This window comes from Gavia stellata, chromosome 9 (genome assembly GCF_030936135.1).
Source record: "Gavia stellata isolate bGavSte3 chromosome 9, bGavSte3.hap2, whole genome shotgun sequence".
NCBI lineage: Eukaryota > Metazoa > Chordata > Aves > Gaviiformes > Gaviidae > Gavia > Gavia stellata.
The window spans coordinates 10,952,615-10,970,667 of NC_082602.1; the positions used below are offsets into that span (position 1 = coordinate 10,952,615).

Consider the following 18,053-nt stretch of genomic DNA (forward strand, 5'->3'; position numbering starts at 1 on the left):
TTAGAGCTTGCGGTCACTCTGCAGCCGTGCGGCTCCTTCTTGTTTAGCAAGTGGCTTTGCCATAGTAGAGTTGCATTTGCTGCACAGATCTCTCATTTCTAGGAGACTTTCTTCCACAGCTTTTGCAAACATGTCTGAGGAGGTTTCTTTACAGTCTTTAAAGCTTGAGATGCAGAATAATATGTGCTCTGGCTGAGGGTTGTAACATGCCCCATAACCATTGGGCACCACAGGCCCATAGCAGCAGAACATTTCCATAGTAGTTGGAACCTGGTTGTAGGGAGAAGGTAAGGAGTGATTTCTGATTAATCAGGGCACCTGAAATCAGCTGGTTAGGAATGAGGAAAACAGTAAACAAATGCTACAAGTGCTGGAAATGGGGTGAATCCCCCTTGTAGAATATCACTTACTGCAGAAGTCCAGACCTGGAACTGGCACTTGGAGGTAAAAGCTGATCTCAGTATGGAATTTGGTTGCTCTGTTTGTTTGCAGTGTTTGAAAACTGGTGTCATTTGAAGTGGATATAATGCATGTCTTTGCTCATTTTATATAGACCTTTAACAGCTATAAGCTTTGTTACTGATAGATAGGGAATATTTAAGGCTGTATGTAATTCTGATACATAAAATTATGATACATAAAACTTCACTAAGGTTTTTAATTTCTTAAGGTTATCTTAAGGTTATGTTAAGCTTGTCGTGTGAAGACTGTAATCAGTTGTAGAAAGTAGTATTGTCCATTTCTGATAATAATTTATAATTTTGATGCTGTATAAAAACATTTTAACGCATCTAGGTGTTATATTTTTGTTACACCAGTTTAATCATGGCATAATACAGGAGTGAAACACTTTCTACTGCAGAAAATAAGAGGTGTTAGAAATCTGTATGTTTCAGACTTTGTGTACATGGGCCTTCATAAATGACATTTGGCTTTTTAATGGTGTAGAACAAGCCATTAGTCCTGCTAATAGAGCCACAGAATTGTCAGATAAATTTGCTGTGCAACAGCCGAAGGCCATAAAGCTATTCAGAAGCCGTCTTTGCTCATGGATAGTTTCTTGGAGAATTTATGTAGTAGTATGTTGGTTACATTCACTCATGTCTGAAAGCCTACAAACATTATGACAAGATCAAATTACTTATTAAGGTTTTATGCTGTAGCATGATATTCTAAGTCCCTTTTGTTGCATAGTCCCAATCTGTGCAGTTGGGTTAGTGTTTCAGTAAATGAATTCCTGCATAGATTTCTCCTTTCATTAGGACTGCTACTATATGCAATGAAACATTTAATTTTTAGGCTGTATGCTATAAAGATGTTTCCTTATTCAGAACATTAAATGGAGGAAACGTTGACTCCTAAAGTATCTTAGTATAGTTGCAAATAACTGTAAATCCGTAAATGTCTGTAAATGTCTAAAATGTCTGTAAATCCAAGATGCATGCCTGCAGAGGTTGCAGTCTTGCACTGAGTAACTGAAGGCTCCTGAAGATTTCAAACACAGCTACTTTTAAGAGTAAAATTTCCTCGTGGCTTTTGGCTTTTGTTTCTCAGAATGACAGCCTGTCTGGCTTGTGGCTATACTGCCACTGGAGTAAAGAATTCCCACTAGAGCTGTCAACCTTAGGGGAAGGAGGAGAAGAAAAGGAATGGGAAGATACGTAGTTTGGAAACTGAGGAAACATTGAGCCCTCATACAAATTTTACAGAGTTTCTTTGTATGCATTTCCAGAATTTCCCGGAAGGGCTTTGGGATGTTGCAAGGGAAGTGATAACTTCAGTCAGTGTTTACTGTGCTGATTTTGTGGAATGAACCAAAATTGGATTAAAAATCTGACGAATTTCACAGACTTCTTGATGGTATCAGCTTTTTTTTTTATATATACATTGTTCTCACTGTGAGCTAGAAGGTCTGGCAGAACACAAATGAATTAGCCTTTGCTTAGCAAGACCAGTGAAGAGGAGAAACTCACCTGGCTGGTCGAGAGGATGAATCGATTGCTTGTCAAATATGTCTCATCCGTAAATATCTCTGGCAGTTCCTTGAAGTGTTCCCGTGCTACCTCTCTCAGCCCTAGCAGATGATTGTCTATTGCCATTCCAGTAATAGCCTGTGTACAATATGATAAGACACCAGCATTTAACTGAGTATGGAGACATTTTCTTGGCTGTTACTGCCATGTTTTCTGGTCAGAGTTGATGAACTTGGTTTGAGTGATGTAATGCCTGTAATGTTCAAGTATTACTGCGAGTATGTACTTTGCTGATGATCAGTAACTAGAAATTCATATGGGGCTCTGAGGATGTCAAAATTAGGAAGGAGATGGTCTTGAGATGTATTAATGTGCTGATGTTATCTGGTATTCTGGGTGTTCATCATCTCTCAGAGCTGAATATCATGGGCTAGGCTTCCAAAGCTGCTGAGGGGAGCATGTGGGACACCAGAAATCTCTAAGTGTGTTTGGGATTTTTCTGTGCGTCGCTTGGATTATATTTGAAGATACGAGGCTCCAAAACACCTCCGAATTGAAACAAATTAGTCTTTCATTGCCTTGCTGCCTGCATCTCACTCTGGCAGGTAAAGCATGTGTCATTCCATAGAATTTAGATCCAAAGATCTGGTAGGTGTCTGCAACAGATTTAACAGTGATCACAGAATAACACATAGATTTGCCAGTGATCTATCACAGCATACCCCACCACTTGAGAAGACTGGGGTTAGGGACACAGATGTCTTCTCAGTTTACTTCACTGCCCAAATATCCCAATTCCCTCCTCAACTCCCTGTGCTGGCTTCATTGCAGAGCTGGATTATCTCAGGGGCAGCCCTTAATTTAGCCCTCACTTTAGCCCTCACTCTAATGACGCAGTTGAAAACGGTAAGTGTAGGACAGCATAGTTGGATGGTACTGTAGTCCAGGTACTGTGAGTCTAGCATCAAATTAAACAGGGTTTAACAAAGGAGAATAATGTGCTTGACAAGCAAGAGACCTAGAGCAGTCTACTTGCCATCCTGCTTGCCTGTGTCTCTGCTCACCGTCATCCCCAGCACAGAACCAGCTGTGCTTGCCCCCAAACCCTGCTCCCGAAAGTCCCAGATTTCCTCTCCTGTCTCATGGTTACAGGCGAGATCGGCAGCGTGGGCAGTGGCTGAATGTTAGCAGCAGGGTCACGCTGGTGGCCAGCTAGCCAGCTCACAACAACTACTGTCGAGCCTGCAGTAAGTCTTTCTGCCATGAGCTTGCTATGCTGGGGTCTCTCTGCTCTATCCAGCTACCTAATGCTATAGACTTAAGGGATTTATTAGCTTTACGATCTTTGCCCTACTAGCAAATTTGATTGACGATGGCTAATGGGATCAAAAGCCAGTAGTGGGAGATGGGCAGACAGGATAGTTACAGAGTTTTGTTTCTTTAGGAAACCAAATCAAAATTTGTTCCAACCAGGCAGGAATTGCCTCAGATTAAAATGTGCATTTAAAATCCTTCCGTCTAGGTTTATTCTAGCTGGTGAGAGCATTGATTAAGAGGACTGAGCTGTAGCTCATCCCTGGTAACAGGCTGAAGTCATTTGGGAAGGCAATGCTGAACAAAGCACATTGTACTACACTGAGAGCAGAACTGATATCCCCGTGGCACAGGCCCCTTGTAACGAGGGAAACAAGCAACCTGAGAGAAGGCAGCATTTAAAAAAGAGCACAAGCTTGGTTTTCCTCTTAAGGGGAGAATTAAAAAAAAAAAAAAAGAAAAGCACAATTTTGCTTTTCCTCTTAAGAGGACAATAATTTTAACCACTAATAAGTGCCTGAAGCAGGGGGGCGGGAGTGCATAATCTTGTTTGGCTTATTAAGGAGTAGGCACCCATTGGTAAAGGGGCTATTTGTTCATCAGCCCAGACAGAGCAAGGATGCTTGCAAAAAAGTAGCATGCATCAGGGCAGTGTTTACATTGGTTTTCCTATAGAGGGAAACTGACTTGAAAATCGGAGGAAATATTTTGCTATCACACAAGATTTATAAGGCTGTTAGCAATGACATTTTTGCAACATAGATCAATGTCATGTCTGAAGAGAGGCCGAGACAGGCTAACGAAATAAACTGTGAGTCAATGCATAAGAAAAAACTGTGCTAAATTAAATTTTAGAGCTCCGCGTTTAAGATAGCAATGCTACTAGTAAGCCCTAACAAGGGGAAATAAAATCATTAAATTGCTTTTTGTTTTATGAAGTAGATTTTTTTTTTGTTTGTTTTTCTTAGGAGCTATTACATTTCAGTCTGTTACACACGATTTAGTCAGACCTTGTAAGTCTTGCCCATAGTTTAAAGGCACAACAATTACATTCTGCTATTCTGAGAAAGAAAGGGGAGCTTGGTGAGTAGAAATACCTGAAGACCTTTTTACATTTATAGATAAATTAATTTTCTGATGGTCACTTTAATATTTTCCCATGAGCTACACTGGGGGCTGAATTCTATAACAGTTTCTGGAACTGAAATAACTTGGAGGGGGGGATTTTATTGAAATTTTTTTCTTTTTTTTTGAAAGAGATGTTGTACAGAAATTCCATTGGTTGTGACCTAGTAGACCTACAGTATGTTGTGTTCATTGTGAGGTTACCCTGAGGTGGTTCAGGTGAGAAAGTTGCCCTGAAGTAAGACTTGCCTCTGCTTTAGAGATGACGTGAAGTCTCAGCTTCTAAGATGTCGGTTCCCAGCACAAGGCTTGAAACACAAAACTTTTTCTTCCCTGCTTCTTTTGTTTCACAGTCTTAGGAACAAATCCTGCCTGAAAGCAATGCTTCACCTCTCCAGTGCTTGAGTATACCTTTGAAACCACCTCTGGAAGTGAATGATTTCTTGAATATTATGAGTATTTAAACAGTAATCAGTAACGTGGGTTTGCTAGGCAATGGTCTGAGGCAAAACCATAGGTAGCAAATTCATTTAACATAGCTGGTTACTAACATTTATTAATTTCATGAGTGATTTGACTAAGTTGTTTGTAGAGTAGGTCTGTGCTTTGTCTTGGCACAGTGGGATGTAGAGCGTTACCCAGGCTGAATTGTCTCATTTCTAATCAACAGAAAATGAGTTGTATTTGATACTAAACTGGTTTCTTCACTGGAGGGTGTCTCTTCCTTTTATTAGACACTGTATTCAGGTCTTTAAAAGAGAACTTACTATAATCATTCCCTCATTGTTAATGTCCTTTATTAGAAATGGCACTTTGGAATACCAGAATACACTTTTCAGAAGACCAGTCTGTCTGAGGATCAGGTCCTGGATAGGGACCTCTCTCCTCTAGGGAAGAGAAACATATGAAAATGCATAAATGGTTAGTTTTAGGGGAAAAAACAATGTTCCTGATGTGTTACAGCTGTCTTGAGCTTATCTGTAACCTTGTAGCTTATGGGTCTAAATACAGGCAAATTTGGGGGATCTGGATTTTGTAGCTGGAGTTTTATTTTTCATGCGTGTTACACAGCAGTTACGTTGGTTGCTTTTAAGCCTTGCTTACTTCTCATCCTGATAAGGCTCTCAGCTGTCCATTTCCCGTACCCCATTAGAATACCCTGTTGCTACTTTTCTTGGCTATCTTCATGGCTAATGTTTCATGTTGATCACAGAGCGCACAGAATGAAAGCTTATTTCATCTGGCTACTGTTCTCCCTTGCAAACTATTCAATAATTATGAAAAAAACCTCTTTATTAAATTTTGATTGCAAGCTTTTTAAGATGGAGGCCATTTTTGAATTGTTAATTTGTACAAAACCAAGCTTAGTGGAATCCTAATTTGTGTCTGGGACTCCTAATTATGACACAGAAACAAATCCTAAATGTTTCACAGATGCATGTTTCCTGTGAATATGTAGAACAGAGTGTCATGTTCCATAACAGTTCCAGATAAGAGAGCTAATGCCCAAAATTGATGGTCTTGCCACTGATGTAATGCAGAACTTTTTAATCTTGCTTTCCAGGAAGTAGTTTTTAAGGTGAGGTTAGTTGAATATGGCTATTTAGAGGGTGTTTGGGTCCTTAGAATTTTTCGTAAGTGTGACATAGCAGGTACTTTCCTATTTAGAGATGTCTATTTTTGCTGGTGCTTAAATAGTTAATAATTGTGTCTTTGTACTTTTCTTGAAAAAACTACCTAGTCCGTATTCAGACAAAGCAGTGTTTTACTTACCAGAATAGTGTAATTAGTCTGAGCTGCAATTGCATCCTTAAATCTCTGCATCTTCTCAGAATCCTGTTGGAGGAATCAATATATACCTATTATTGAATAAACTCTCGAAGAAATAGCATCTTCCATCAATTAACCAGCAGCCAAACAGCAAGCACTCTCAAATGTCCTTTGCTCCTGGCTCAGGTGTAAGTACTCTACATAAGTGAAAAGCCATAGGGATTCAATCTCCTGATCAGCAATGGTGCCTGGTCATGCAAGGCTTGAACAGGTTTATTGGTGGTGGTTTGTTTGAAGTCAAGGAAAGACTTGCAGTTCCTTTCGTGGAGTCCTTCCATGGATTTTGGAGGTGTAGATTACTAGTAATTGAATCACTCCATCTGAAGTAGGAAAAATAATTGCTTAGTGTAATTCAGTGTTTTCAAAACAGCCAGGCAGTATATCTTCTCCAAAATGGTTTATCTAGACAATGACAGTGATATTAATGAAAGCCATTACTGATAGTTTACTAGCCGGTCAAAAAATTACTCCCCTGTGTGAAAGAGCATCTAGAATTTTCCAAGGCTGCTCTACCCTCCACAGATGCCTCACATTTCAGATAACAAGCTAGTAAATCTTGACTCATGTCAAATGGCAGCCTTTTATATTAAGGGAACAATCCTAAGAAGTGCTGCCCTGCTGTACATCAAGTCCAACACTGCAACTTTGGGAGACCCTGAAACAGCCAGAAATGACTGGGTCTCCAGATAAACAGGGAACCTTCAGCTCCTATGGACGATGAATGATCTTTTGAACAAAGAATTCATTTTAGAAGCAATCCAAGGCCACCATCAGGGACCTTCGAAGTACAGAGTCTGGTATTTTTTCATAGGGCTAGAGCTAAGCCTTAGTTCCCTTATACAGATTAAATTACCAAATGCAGTCTTTAAATCTGATTAATTTACAGCTATTCAAGCAATCTCTGCAGTGTCAGTTGCTGCTTCTTTTACAGCAAGTGTCAAATGCATGAGATATTTCTCCTGCTAGAGAATCCATCTGACTCAATCAATCTTTGGTGACTGTTCAAACTATCATTTGAAGATCATTTTTATTAGCATCAGATAGAAAATTGTTTTTAATTTGATTTGGATTAATGGCTATTAACAAACAATATTTTGAGGAGTTCAAGGCTACTCAAACCAAGTGATGCAGCTCTTTTTACAAAAAATGGAATTAACCCCTTCACATCCAAAGGCAATTTGTAGGTGTAAAGAAATCACCTTGGAATAGGGTTGTGTTAAGTGAATTTTGCTTCTCATGGTTCTATGATAATAATATATATATAGTTTTGAACTGAAAGATAAAGATGTTCACATCAAAACAAGGATTTCTAAAAGTTTGTGGGAAGAACAATCACAGATCAGTTTAAATGTCCTTTGCATCTCTCAGTAGAGAAGCCAGGAAAGGTATCAGTGGATTGGTTTGCATTATGATTGCAGGTTTTTCAGGGGGAACGAAACCATTATTCTCCCTATTTGGTACTGCCAAGGCATGTAATATAAAGATTTGGGGGCTGAGATTGAGCTCACTCTAGAAATGCATGGCATTCTTCTGCTTGCTTGTGTGAAGCAGTATGGTTTAGGATGCTGTGAAAGGTGGGCACAGTCTCAGATTTGGGTGATAAACCAGTGAGAAATGCTGAAGCTTTAGGAGAGCTGCAGAAGTCAGTAAGTGTTGGAAAAAGGAAGGTAGGAAGAGATTGTTGGAGGGAACAAGAAGGATCTGGCAAAACAATGTGCTGGGAGCAGGCTGGCTCTTCCTAGGAGTAGAGTCAGCCTGCAGCAATGTGTGTTAGGGCTGGGGGTATGCTGAGTGCCCAAGTGTAGAGAGGAAGATGTGCACAGATGACGGCAGCTTCTAATAAAATACAATTAAGAAGCATGCCATCAGACAGGGCACTGACAGCAAATAACAGCCTCTTCTTGTCTACTGTATAGTAGTCACTATTATGTGTAATAGTATGGTCATAATCTGCCTTGAATCACCCACTCAGTGTAGGGAATTACTTCAGATTTCCTTTGAGTTATTTTAACATGGAACTTATTTGAGTCTTGTTCATCATGAGCTAAGTTCTGGGCACGGTAACCTTAAGGAGATTGAAGAAGCAGTGGAGGAACAGAGCACTTCTCTGGGTAAATTTTCCTCATACTCTGGGACAATATTTCATTAATTTACACTTAATCTACAGCCCAGCAATACTTCTAGCAACGCTATGCTAGATTTTAAAGAACAGCCGTGTAGGCCATTGCCACTGCAGTGGGCTTACTGTGCAAAATAATCTGTATTGTGGCAGCGTTTTGCATCTGAACAGCCACCTGGAAATTCCCTAGTACAGCAGCAAAGTGCAGTGGGTGGAAGCAGCACACAGAGACGTTGAAGGAGGCTCTCCAGGGATGGTAGGCGGGACAGTGCACAAAGCTGTTTGTGCAGCTCGCTCAGCTGTACCTCTTCGCATCCCCATCTACTATGTACAGTACTCATGCTTCTGGCAAACAGATGGTGGTGTCTCAAAGAAAGGCAAATTCATTCTTCTTTTCGCAGGATGATGTCAGGACAGTTTGGAGAGTTGTTTTATTAGCTTGATGAAGTTTTTTCATCATAAAGGTTAAGCCCCCTTGAGGATCCTGTAAAACTAACCCTATTTGGTAGAAACATACCTTTAAAACCAAAAGGATCAGCCAGAACATATCCACCTTATCCAGAAATCAAAGCATGTGAATTATATCACTTCACACATTGCAATCTGCAGCAGAGCTATCTACTGCAGGGGACCTGCCAGGCAATTCCCCTGGTGTGGCAGCATAATGATCCTGAACCTCGCACGTTCAGCCTAGATCTCTCCAGGGAGCTGAATTTGGGTCTGATGACAGATCATTCAGAAGACAGTACTAAATCTAAAATCAGATGTTTTGTTTCTTATAATGTCATGGTTAGGCACCTCTGAATCTTTTGGATGCTTAAATAAAAATAAGGAAATATTTATATTTAGCTTAATGGTTGGTTTGCACAAAAAGCAAAATCCTGTAAGGCTTTGCTACCCTGCCCTGTGCCTTTATGTTCTGGGTTAACAGTTAAAAAGTGAGAGATTTGGGATCATGAATGCATTATTTGCTTAGTGTTTTGCCAGAGAAGGCAGAGGGAGCCAGACCAACATACCGATAGAGCTGTCTTGTCATCAGTCATTGCTTTTACAAAAGCAAATGCTTCCGAGGTAGCAGACCTAATATTGTCGACTCTGCCCTCATCAAATCGGCGTATGGAAGCACTTTCGTAGGTAGGGACAAGTCTCCTGTGGCATCTGAGAGAGTGAAGTAAGAAAAACAAAGAATAATTATTTTCAAGGAGTCATAAAAGAAATATGGGCTTGGTACATTTTACTGTTACAGCCACAATTTTATTTTTTGCATAGTATTCATCTTAATGTTAATAGAATTCTATAAGAAACTTAAAAAAGATGGATGCTTACTCCTTTCTAATATGAGGAGCTGCATACAGCTGTATACATTTTAGTTATGCACTGCCACTAAAAAATTACTTGCTGTGTAAAAACAAGGCTAGTAAAACTAAAATTTACTGAAAGATCTCAAGGAATGTTTTATTTGTGCTGCATCATAAAATAATTGTGTAATTAATCATTTACTTATGGGCGTGAAATATGTTTTATTTAAAATAAGAAAAAATGCATTCTGTGTGTGAATGAAAAATAGAAGACTACAAGGGGAAAAGGGTGCTATGTGAGACTGTGAGCTGGAATGAAAACCCACGTAGCAAACAGAACAGAGCGTGAAGACTATTGTTTAATTTGGGTCCAGGTATATAGCTACTATTCCTTGCTTCAGGAGACCTACTGTGTCTTCCAGATGAAGCAGGGGTCTGAGAATGTAACTGTCCCCTAAGGTTTTTTGTTGCATACATGGGATTTATATCATGGCTGGTATCCAGATGAAAATCTTGGACCAGGTCATTGTTGGAGTTTGGTTAATGGAATACGCAAAATGGGTGTTTAACAGATGTTAATGGAGTACACAAGATGTGTTGGGCATCTCTGGTTTTGACTAGCTAAAGACCACTTCAGGATTTAATTTGACAAGATAAAGAATTATTTGTGTGATAGGCTGTTCTGCAGGAAACCATGCAACTGATCTCTCGCCTGGAGCATTAGCTGTTCTGACAATGTGGAAAGGAGCTTTTAACTTTGATAATACCATGGAAATTGGAGGATATTATCAAATCTTGGGATGCCAGTGAAGAAAATATATATATATACACTATCCTAGTAGGATAGTAGGAACTGTGATCTGATATGCTGCCGTAGTATTTTTCCCTGTGAATACTTTTCCCCTTGTGGTGCCGGGGATACACATGTGGTGAGCTATGGGTTACTGCCGTGGTTCCTTCCATGCTACCTGCAGTGGCAAGGGAGTGTTTCTGCCCCAGGGACTTGGACTCCCTAACTGCTTCTGCTGCTGTGGCTGGCAGGGTTGTCTGCCACTCCCTGCCACGTCCCCTCACCCTCTTCTCTATGCCAAATGCAGGGACAGCTGTGGGGAGGGTACTGGCTGGGAACGGCGTGTGTGGGACATGGGGATGGGAAGGTAGAGCAAGGAGAGGGAAAGGGAGGGAAGGAAGGGGAGTACTCTGTCTCACAACTCTGTCTCACAAACTGGCAATTTCTATCTTGTCTGACCTACAGTCATTAGGCAAGATCACTCATTTCCATGCAGAAGGCATTTGTTTGGGTGCCGAGGAAAAAATGGGCTTTCTATATAAAAAAGCAAATTGTGAATCCCCGCTTGTGCTACTTTGTTCCTGTGATTTGAATTAACCTTACCTGTAAAATGCCAGCTGAAGTGCTACTTGAATGTAGGCATCTGGGCTAATCTTTTGTTTCTTAATAAATTCCTTTCCATAGTTTTCAAACTTGTAGGCAATAAAGTCCAGGTTTTTTACTATCCTGGAAAGCAAGCAGAGGCAGTTACTGTAGGGGGAGATGCAAGAATCTCATATTCCATTTCCGTTTGCAAATAAAACCCAGAGATCATTCCCTGCCTATATCCACCTGGGAGGTGAGCGGGCTTCTGCTCTGCAGACAGTCCTGGCCTTTGGTAACTTGTTCCTAGTCAGCAACTTTTATGCATACAGGTTGTTCTAGACTGGGCTTGTTATCTGCAGCCTTAACATGAGCTGTGGCACGCAAGTTGTCATGTTCATTTGAGTAAAACTACTTTTTTTTTTAAAAAAAAAACCAAACCCTAGTGTTTCCACTCCTGAAGCCTAAGCCAGGGCATCCTTTGTTCTTGACAAATTTCTGTGAGATTTACTAGTGTAGAAATGGGTGGATTTAAAACCTGATGAAGGCTGTAAGTTCCTTGCAAGTTTCAATTCAGAGGACTACTACCTTTATTTAAAAACAAAAAGGAATTACTCTGCATCCTGAATGTTCTCATACTCTCATGTGTGCTTCTAGCAACTTTGACGTCTCGTCTAATGCAATCACACTGGACATACAGCTGATCATGCAGACAGTGTGTTAATTCTCTACAGAGAGATGACAGGCCTGAGTGTTGAGATGAAATAATTTGAAAAAAAAATCTCTCATTGCCATCCCCACCCCCAAAGATCATGCAAATCTTTTACAGTCTGGAAACACAGTCAGAAGAACTAACCTTTGTATGAGCAACATGGATGTAAACAAATTACATTCCTGAATTCAAATTGTTTATTCAAACCAGTTGCATTCTACTGTCCCGCATACATGTACCCATTGCCCTGGCTTTGGCTTTAGTCAGGTCAAACCCATAAAGTACATCCACAAAAACAGAAGACCTGCACTGTTTGCATCCCGTGCAAATAGAACTCAACTGTTTTTCCAGTGGTCTTTAGCTTTCCTAATATTGACATGGAAGGAAAACAATGGTAATGTGATTCCTGAATACAGTGAAGTAGCTGCAGCCCATAAGGGTGCATCCTGCAAAGAGATGCTAGGTGTGTCCAGCTTGGGAAGATGAAGAGTCATTGTTGAGAAAAATGAGGCATCTGTTCTACCTTTGGAGTTTTTCTGCTGACGATGCCAAATGTGCCTGAATTTCAGGGGAACACTTCCATCTTAGTCTCCGTGGAGCAGGAAGCTCACTCACTGAATCAGCTCGGACTAATTTCTTGGAGCTTTCTCTCCTGTTAGTATGTGAGAAAAAAGTCATTAAGGTCACAGGAATAATCTATTTGTTAAACACTGCTTTTTTAGCAGGCAAATGATTGGTTTCCAACAGTTGTATAGGTCTTAGTGGTCCTGTGCACCACGGGGAATTTGCCGCTGGCAGAGGCTTCTTGGGGACTGGAGTGGGTACAATAGCTGTACTGAAAGGGGACTCACATGTGCTTCAGCAAGTGTTCAGTGCACTGCACCAGTACGATGCCATCAAAAGGGGAATGTTCACACACGGTACCGCAGACTCCATCTCTTCCTACCACAAACTAAGCAAGGAAAAGAACAAGTGCAAGATATATATAGTGAATAAATCATGTTCTGGGTAAGTTACCCATGATGGCAACCTGACAAAAGATGTTGTCATTCACCTGTGGTTTTCTTATTGTTCACATCAGGAACTTCCTTGACTTACAGATCAGTGGGTGACTTACAGATTTATCGTGGGAGACTGTCTTGTCCTGTGAATGGCATTGCACTGGATCCCTTTCATGCTGCTATTTTGAGTCCTGTGAGAATGTAAATTTTAGCATTTCCCACTGGAGTCCGGAAGTTGGATTTAGCATGTGCTTTATGGTAGAGAAAACCTGTCACTGGAAAGACAAGCCAGGGATCTCCTTCCACATTTGGGGGCAATGCAGCTTCTGTATCTGGGAAGTCCCTTAGGATCACATTTTATTACAAATATGGTATCAAATGAGCAAGCTCATCCTTATTTGATAGCTTTCTCATAGCTTGTTTTACTGTCCTGTTTCCTCTTTACCTTTTTTGTGGTGTTTTCTTAATTTCCCTCTTACTTGTCTTTGTTCCTGATTTCATTTTATACACATGCTATAACTGGTGACACTTAACCTGCTCACTGTAGTTCTGTGATACCCCCATGCAGCTGGTTACTGCTGCATCTCAAACAAAAGCAGATGTCTAGGACCAAACTGCAACTTGTCTCACCTGTTTCCTGTCCTTTTTCTAGATTTTTTTGCCCACTCCTTTTGAAGTGTCTTTGGCTGGACTTCTCCCACTCAGCTCACTGTGCACATTTGTATCACACGTACGCATCCTGCCTCCCTGGTTCCCATGAGGTTTTCACAGAGTAAGTGTATGGTGCAAAAAGCTTACCTGGACATTTTCTGATGCCTTACTGCAAAGTTGAAGAAGAATACGGGGAGAAAGAACAAGTCCTACTGTGAGAATGGCTTCCTACATAATCTGCGTTTGCATGAAAGAAAATGGGATCTTTTTTCCATAAGAATTTCTCTTTGCCTTTGAACTACTTCTGGCTTCAATACATCTCGACAGATGAAGCTCTCCCATGTACTCTGCAAATTTATTTGCTTTCTGATACCCTCTAATAGCAAACAAAAAGAAAATCTTGTTTATTCTCATGTGCTTGAAACATCTCAACTAGTGGCCCTGCAAATAACAGAGGATTCTAACTAAAGACAAATGGTTTGTGCTTTAAAAACACAGTGCTGGAGTCTGCTAATAATGTCATTTGCAGTTGCATAAATCAGGAATGACTACTGAAATGTATTTGCCCTGGGGTAAGTCAGTGCAAGTGAAATTAGTCGTTTCTCTTTTCATGTTGCCGTTCATAGATACGGGAAGAGCAACAAGCGTTGCGCAAGCAATGTATCAGTCACAGGTTTTTTCCATTTTTCATGAGGTGTCAACATTGTTGACAGTTGGAGATCAATACATTGCTTCACTCTGCGTCTATTGCAAAATGTGAAAATAACAGTGTGACACTTTCAAATATGACAATCAAAATCTGATTGGGAAAAAGGCTGGAGAAATCAACACTTCCAGGAGAGCCTCAACAAGGATGCCATTAAATGAGCAATCGGTCTGTTAAGTGAGAACTTAATACTAACTTAAACACATCCTAAATTATGAGTAGTAGTATTTCTACGACATTGGGGAAAATGCGTGAGAAGAGAAAACGGAGAAAGCTATTGTGCTTTTTTTTTTTTGTTCTGGGATGCTAGTCCAGCGGTTTTATTTCATTTGATTGAGTGTAATCGAATGTGTACTTTTTTTTTTTTAATCAGAGGTCTATCTATCCCTATCTCTGTGTATCTGTCTACCTCCTCAAGTGCAAAGGGCAACTTCAGGGAAGGTGAAAGTGTACCTGTGCTGGAGAAGGCCCCCCCACTGTCAGCAAGGCAGTAGGTCTGCTTCCCCTGCCTTGCAAGGAACAGCACCGCTCACACCAACCCTGCCTTGGCAGATGCTGGCACCACCTTCCCCTCTTTCTCCCACTTGATTCTAAGTGGTCCCTACTGCAAGGGCAACTGGAGTCCTTGCCGTGTGCAAGTAATATCATAGTACTGTAAGGTTTTTACCTGCATAGGTTTGTCATACCAACGATTGGCCCCGTTTTTATGGTAGCCTCCCCCATGTAGCAGTTGCAATGCCATGTTTGTATCATTGAGTTCCACCCCGCTCGGGCTGTCCAGGCACACCAGGCATATGCACCGTTCAATCATGTCAAGAGAGTCGCGGTTAGTAGAGTCTGGGGATAAAAGAGTGAAATGTTCACATCCTCTTACCTGTAGTGCAGGACTGGCTGGGGAACCCTGCTGCCTTGGAGAGCGCTGAAGATCTGAGCCTGACTCTGCAATGAGCTGGTGTGTGCAGAGCTCTCTCAACAGCAGAACGTCTCAGTGCAAGGAAATGTTACACCAAAGCATTCATTCATGTGTTAACTTTTGCAATATCTCTGTGTATCTTTCATATGATTCAATAATATCCACTTTCTTTTTCTGCCTTTCATTTCCTGAAGTAATTATATTACAAAATGGATCTATTTTACTCTTAAAGCCAGCAATGCTTACTTATTTTATATGTAACAGTTACAGAGAGGACAGGTGGAAAATAGAGAATTTCAGAGCTCATGCTATTGCTGCAGTATTCTGCTTTGAAACAGGAGGGCCTATAATAGTTTTGTGCTGTTCTCCCATTAAAACCCTTTTCTGGACAGAGAACAGCAGGGCCTATGTTGGTTTTGTGTTCTTGTATTAAAACCCTCTTCTCTCTCCTGACCCTGGTCATTTCTTGTACTTTAGAGAAATAAGCCCTGGACTGGGTATATTGCCTACATCACATGAAGAAACATCTGTGGATGAGGTCGTGAGGTTTAGTTTTTGAACATGGTATTGCCAAAACCATGGATTGCCACATTCCACTTCCTTCCTATCACTAGTGTACGGCTGAAGAAAATGTGCTTTTTCTGGCTCTGTTTCTTTTCCCTATCCTGTCACTCTTGCTTCTACAAATGGACTACAAAGGCTATTTTTGTGTTGTCCTCAGCACTTTCCTCCTTATTTGTGGTGTATTTATGCGGGTTTTTCTTCTAAGTTTCTTTAACTCAGAAATAGTTTGAAGGTAAAGGTTTGTTTGCTTCTGAGGGCCAGTTTGAGACATAAGAAATATTTAATTGTGAGCACTTAATACAGCTCTTGATTGAAAGGATAAAAGTGTGGAACCTATAACAAGAACTTGTTTTATTCAAAAGCATATAACATCATTAATTGCTGTTAAATGGTTGTTAACAAGATCAAAGGAAAAAGGACTTTCAAACATCAACTTAAAATTCCTTCCATTCTTAACAGATCAGCTTTCATCTGCTGGTTTTGCTAGATTTCGGTGAAAATATTTGTGTTTCAGAATGTTCTTAACTAAAGATATGAATTCAGATTGATCAAAACTTCATGCAAGTCTGTGCTAAGCTCAACAAATCTGTGCTCAATTCAGGAGATGATTTTAGCTGAAAGAATGGAAAAAATATTTAAAATTAAACAATCCTGATTTGCATTTGAAATATGGAGCCATTTAAAAATGTGCATGTTTTTAATGTTTGCAAATATGAAAGTAGCTTGATCCTCTGAAAGAACAACATTTTTCAAAGTAAGGAAAAATGTACCTTCCCACAATGAGTAACACAGGTTAGTGAGGAGCTAGGAAAAAAACCAGATGCTTGTTATCATCCAGGTTCATTCTCCAGATGCTGTGTAGTAAAGAGGAGCACAAATATGCAAGAAATGAAAAAGGTGTCAAGAGAAGGAGAGTCAAGTGATAGCAGTGGCTGAGAAGGAAGAGGGGGTGCTGTGGCCTCTTGCAGGTTATGGTAAGGTACTGTCTATTGCTGTCTGGTGGCTCCTGCGAGGGAGCGTTGGCAGCCGTGGGCCCGAGTGACAGGGGTGGCCAGCCTGACTTCTTGTAGGCTGCGTGGGGACCTGGTGGAGCGCATAGTGTGTTGTCTTCCCTTGCTCACAGAAGCAGAATGCTAGGGAAGGCACCTGGCATTCCTGCCAGCTCCTACAAAGACTTGAGCCTGGAGGTTGTAATTGGTGGGGCATGCAGATAGGCTGAGCTTTCTGCCAGTGATCTGGGCCACCCTACAGCATGTGAAACACTGATGTCCCTATGAATTGTCTTCAAAAGCATTCAGAAGCTTTATAAGGGAGAAGACATGTCCCTGTCCTCTTGGCTTTAAAGCTCTTCTAGTACCTGACACTTGCAGGGCTGACTGTAATTGCGGTATTTATTCCATTGATGGTCTGGGTACATCAACACAAAGGCTGAGAAGATCCTTGTGAATGGAAGTTGCCCTGTACACATCAGCTGCTGCTATTTGTGGACAGGCACCTTGAAGTTAAAACTGTTTGGATAGTGATTTACAAACTGCTTACAGCTTGTTCAGTGTTCTGCTTTATGTTGTCTGATAGGTTTATATATATTTCATTGTGGCTACTGCCCACACATCTTTGACAGATATGAAGCCCTTATTCTGACATATGGCTTCAGGGTATCTTAAGTCTAGGTATTAGAGTGAATAAAATTAAGCTCTGCTAGAAACAGCAAAGTAGGGGAAAGATGCCCTTACAGAAAGAAACAGACATGTCCAGAGAGCTGATCAACCACTGAAAAAATTATCATGTAAAGCAGGCAATGAACTGCACCAGAACTCATGAACCATGACTTGGGATGGAAAAATAAGTATTTCCAGAAAGAGCTGAAACAGAGAACTGTGAGAACAAGCCTAAAGCCCTGCAAGACATTTCTTTTCCTTCTTTCTTTCTAATGCACACAATTGCATTGAATTAGCCAGTCAGCTTTTGGTTATTTGGGTTTTTTGTTTTAAAAAGGAAAATATGAGAAGACAGTTCTGAATCAAATTCAGTTATACTATGCATGGGACAGCAGCCCCTATAGCAGTAAGAATTCACTTCCTTTACTTCAGAGAGTGAGTTAGTTCTGCAGCCTGAATGCAATTAAAATACTGAATGTGTTTATAAAGCAGTGATAGTGGGGTTTATTACAATTTCTTTGAGATTTTGTGACCTAGAAGACCTATCCTCTACTTGTGGGTCTATGCAGGCCTATGTATATATCTCCTTCATAACCTCTGCAGAGTGCTGCATAGGTCTTCTCCATCCCAAAGCGTCCTCTCTTTCCCTGCCCAGTACAGAACAGCTGTGGAGTGACCCCTTCTACCTCACACGGCTTCACTAGAGGTTTTTCTCATCCTCTGTTAGTTATTGTTGCATGAACATGAATACCTAAGTCATCTAAAATGGCAAAAAGAAGGCATTTACATCACTTAGCTTCAGGGTAAAATATATAAA

The 18,053-nt window shown here is 40.7% G+C and overlaps 1 protein-coding gene across 1 annotated transcript in view; it reads right to left on the reverse strand.

Annotated features, from left to right (window-relative positions):
* Positions 1-18,053, reverse strand: part of CHAT (choline O-acetyltransferase) — a 28,971-nt gene continuing 10,918 nt past the window's right edge. Inside the window, exons 7-14 of the mRNA XM_009819390.2 lie at positions 14,769-14,938; positions 12,595-12,695; positions 12,267-12,395; positions 11,053-11,175; positions 9,378-9,519; positions 6,186-6,248; positions 1,974-2,111; positions 1-270 (exon numbers count right to left, since the gene is read on the reverse strand). Coding sequence (XP_009817692.2) covers positions 1-270; positions 1,974-2,111; positions 6,186-6,248; positions 9,378-9,519; positions 11,053-11,175; positions 12,267-12,395; positions 12,595-12,695; positions 14,769-14,938 — 1,136 coding nt within the window. The remainder of the gene's footprint in view (positions 271-1,973; positions 2,112-6,185; positions 6,249-9,377; positions 9,520-11,052; positions 11,176-12,266; positions 12,396-12,594; positions 12,696-14,768; positions 14,939-18,053) is intronic.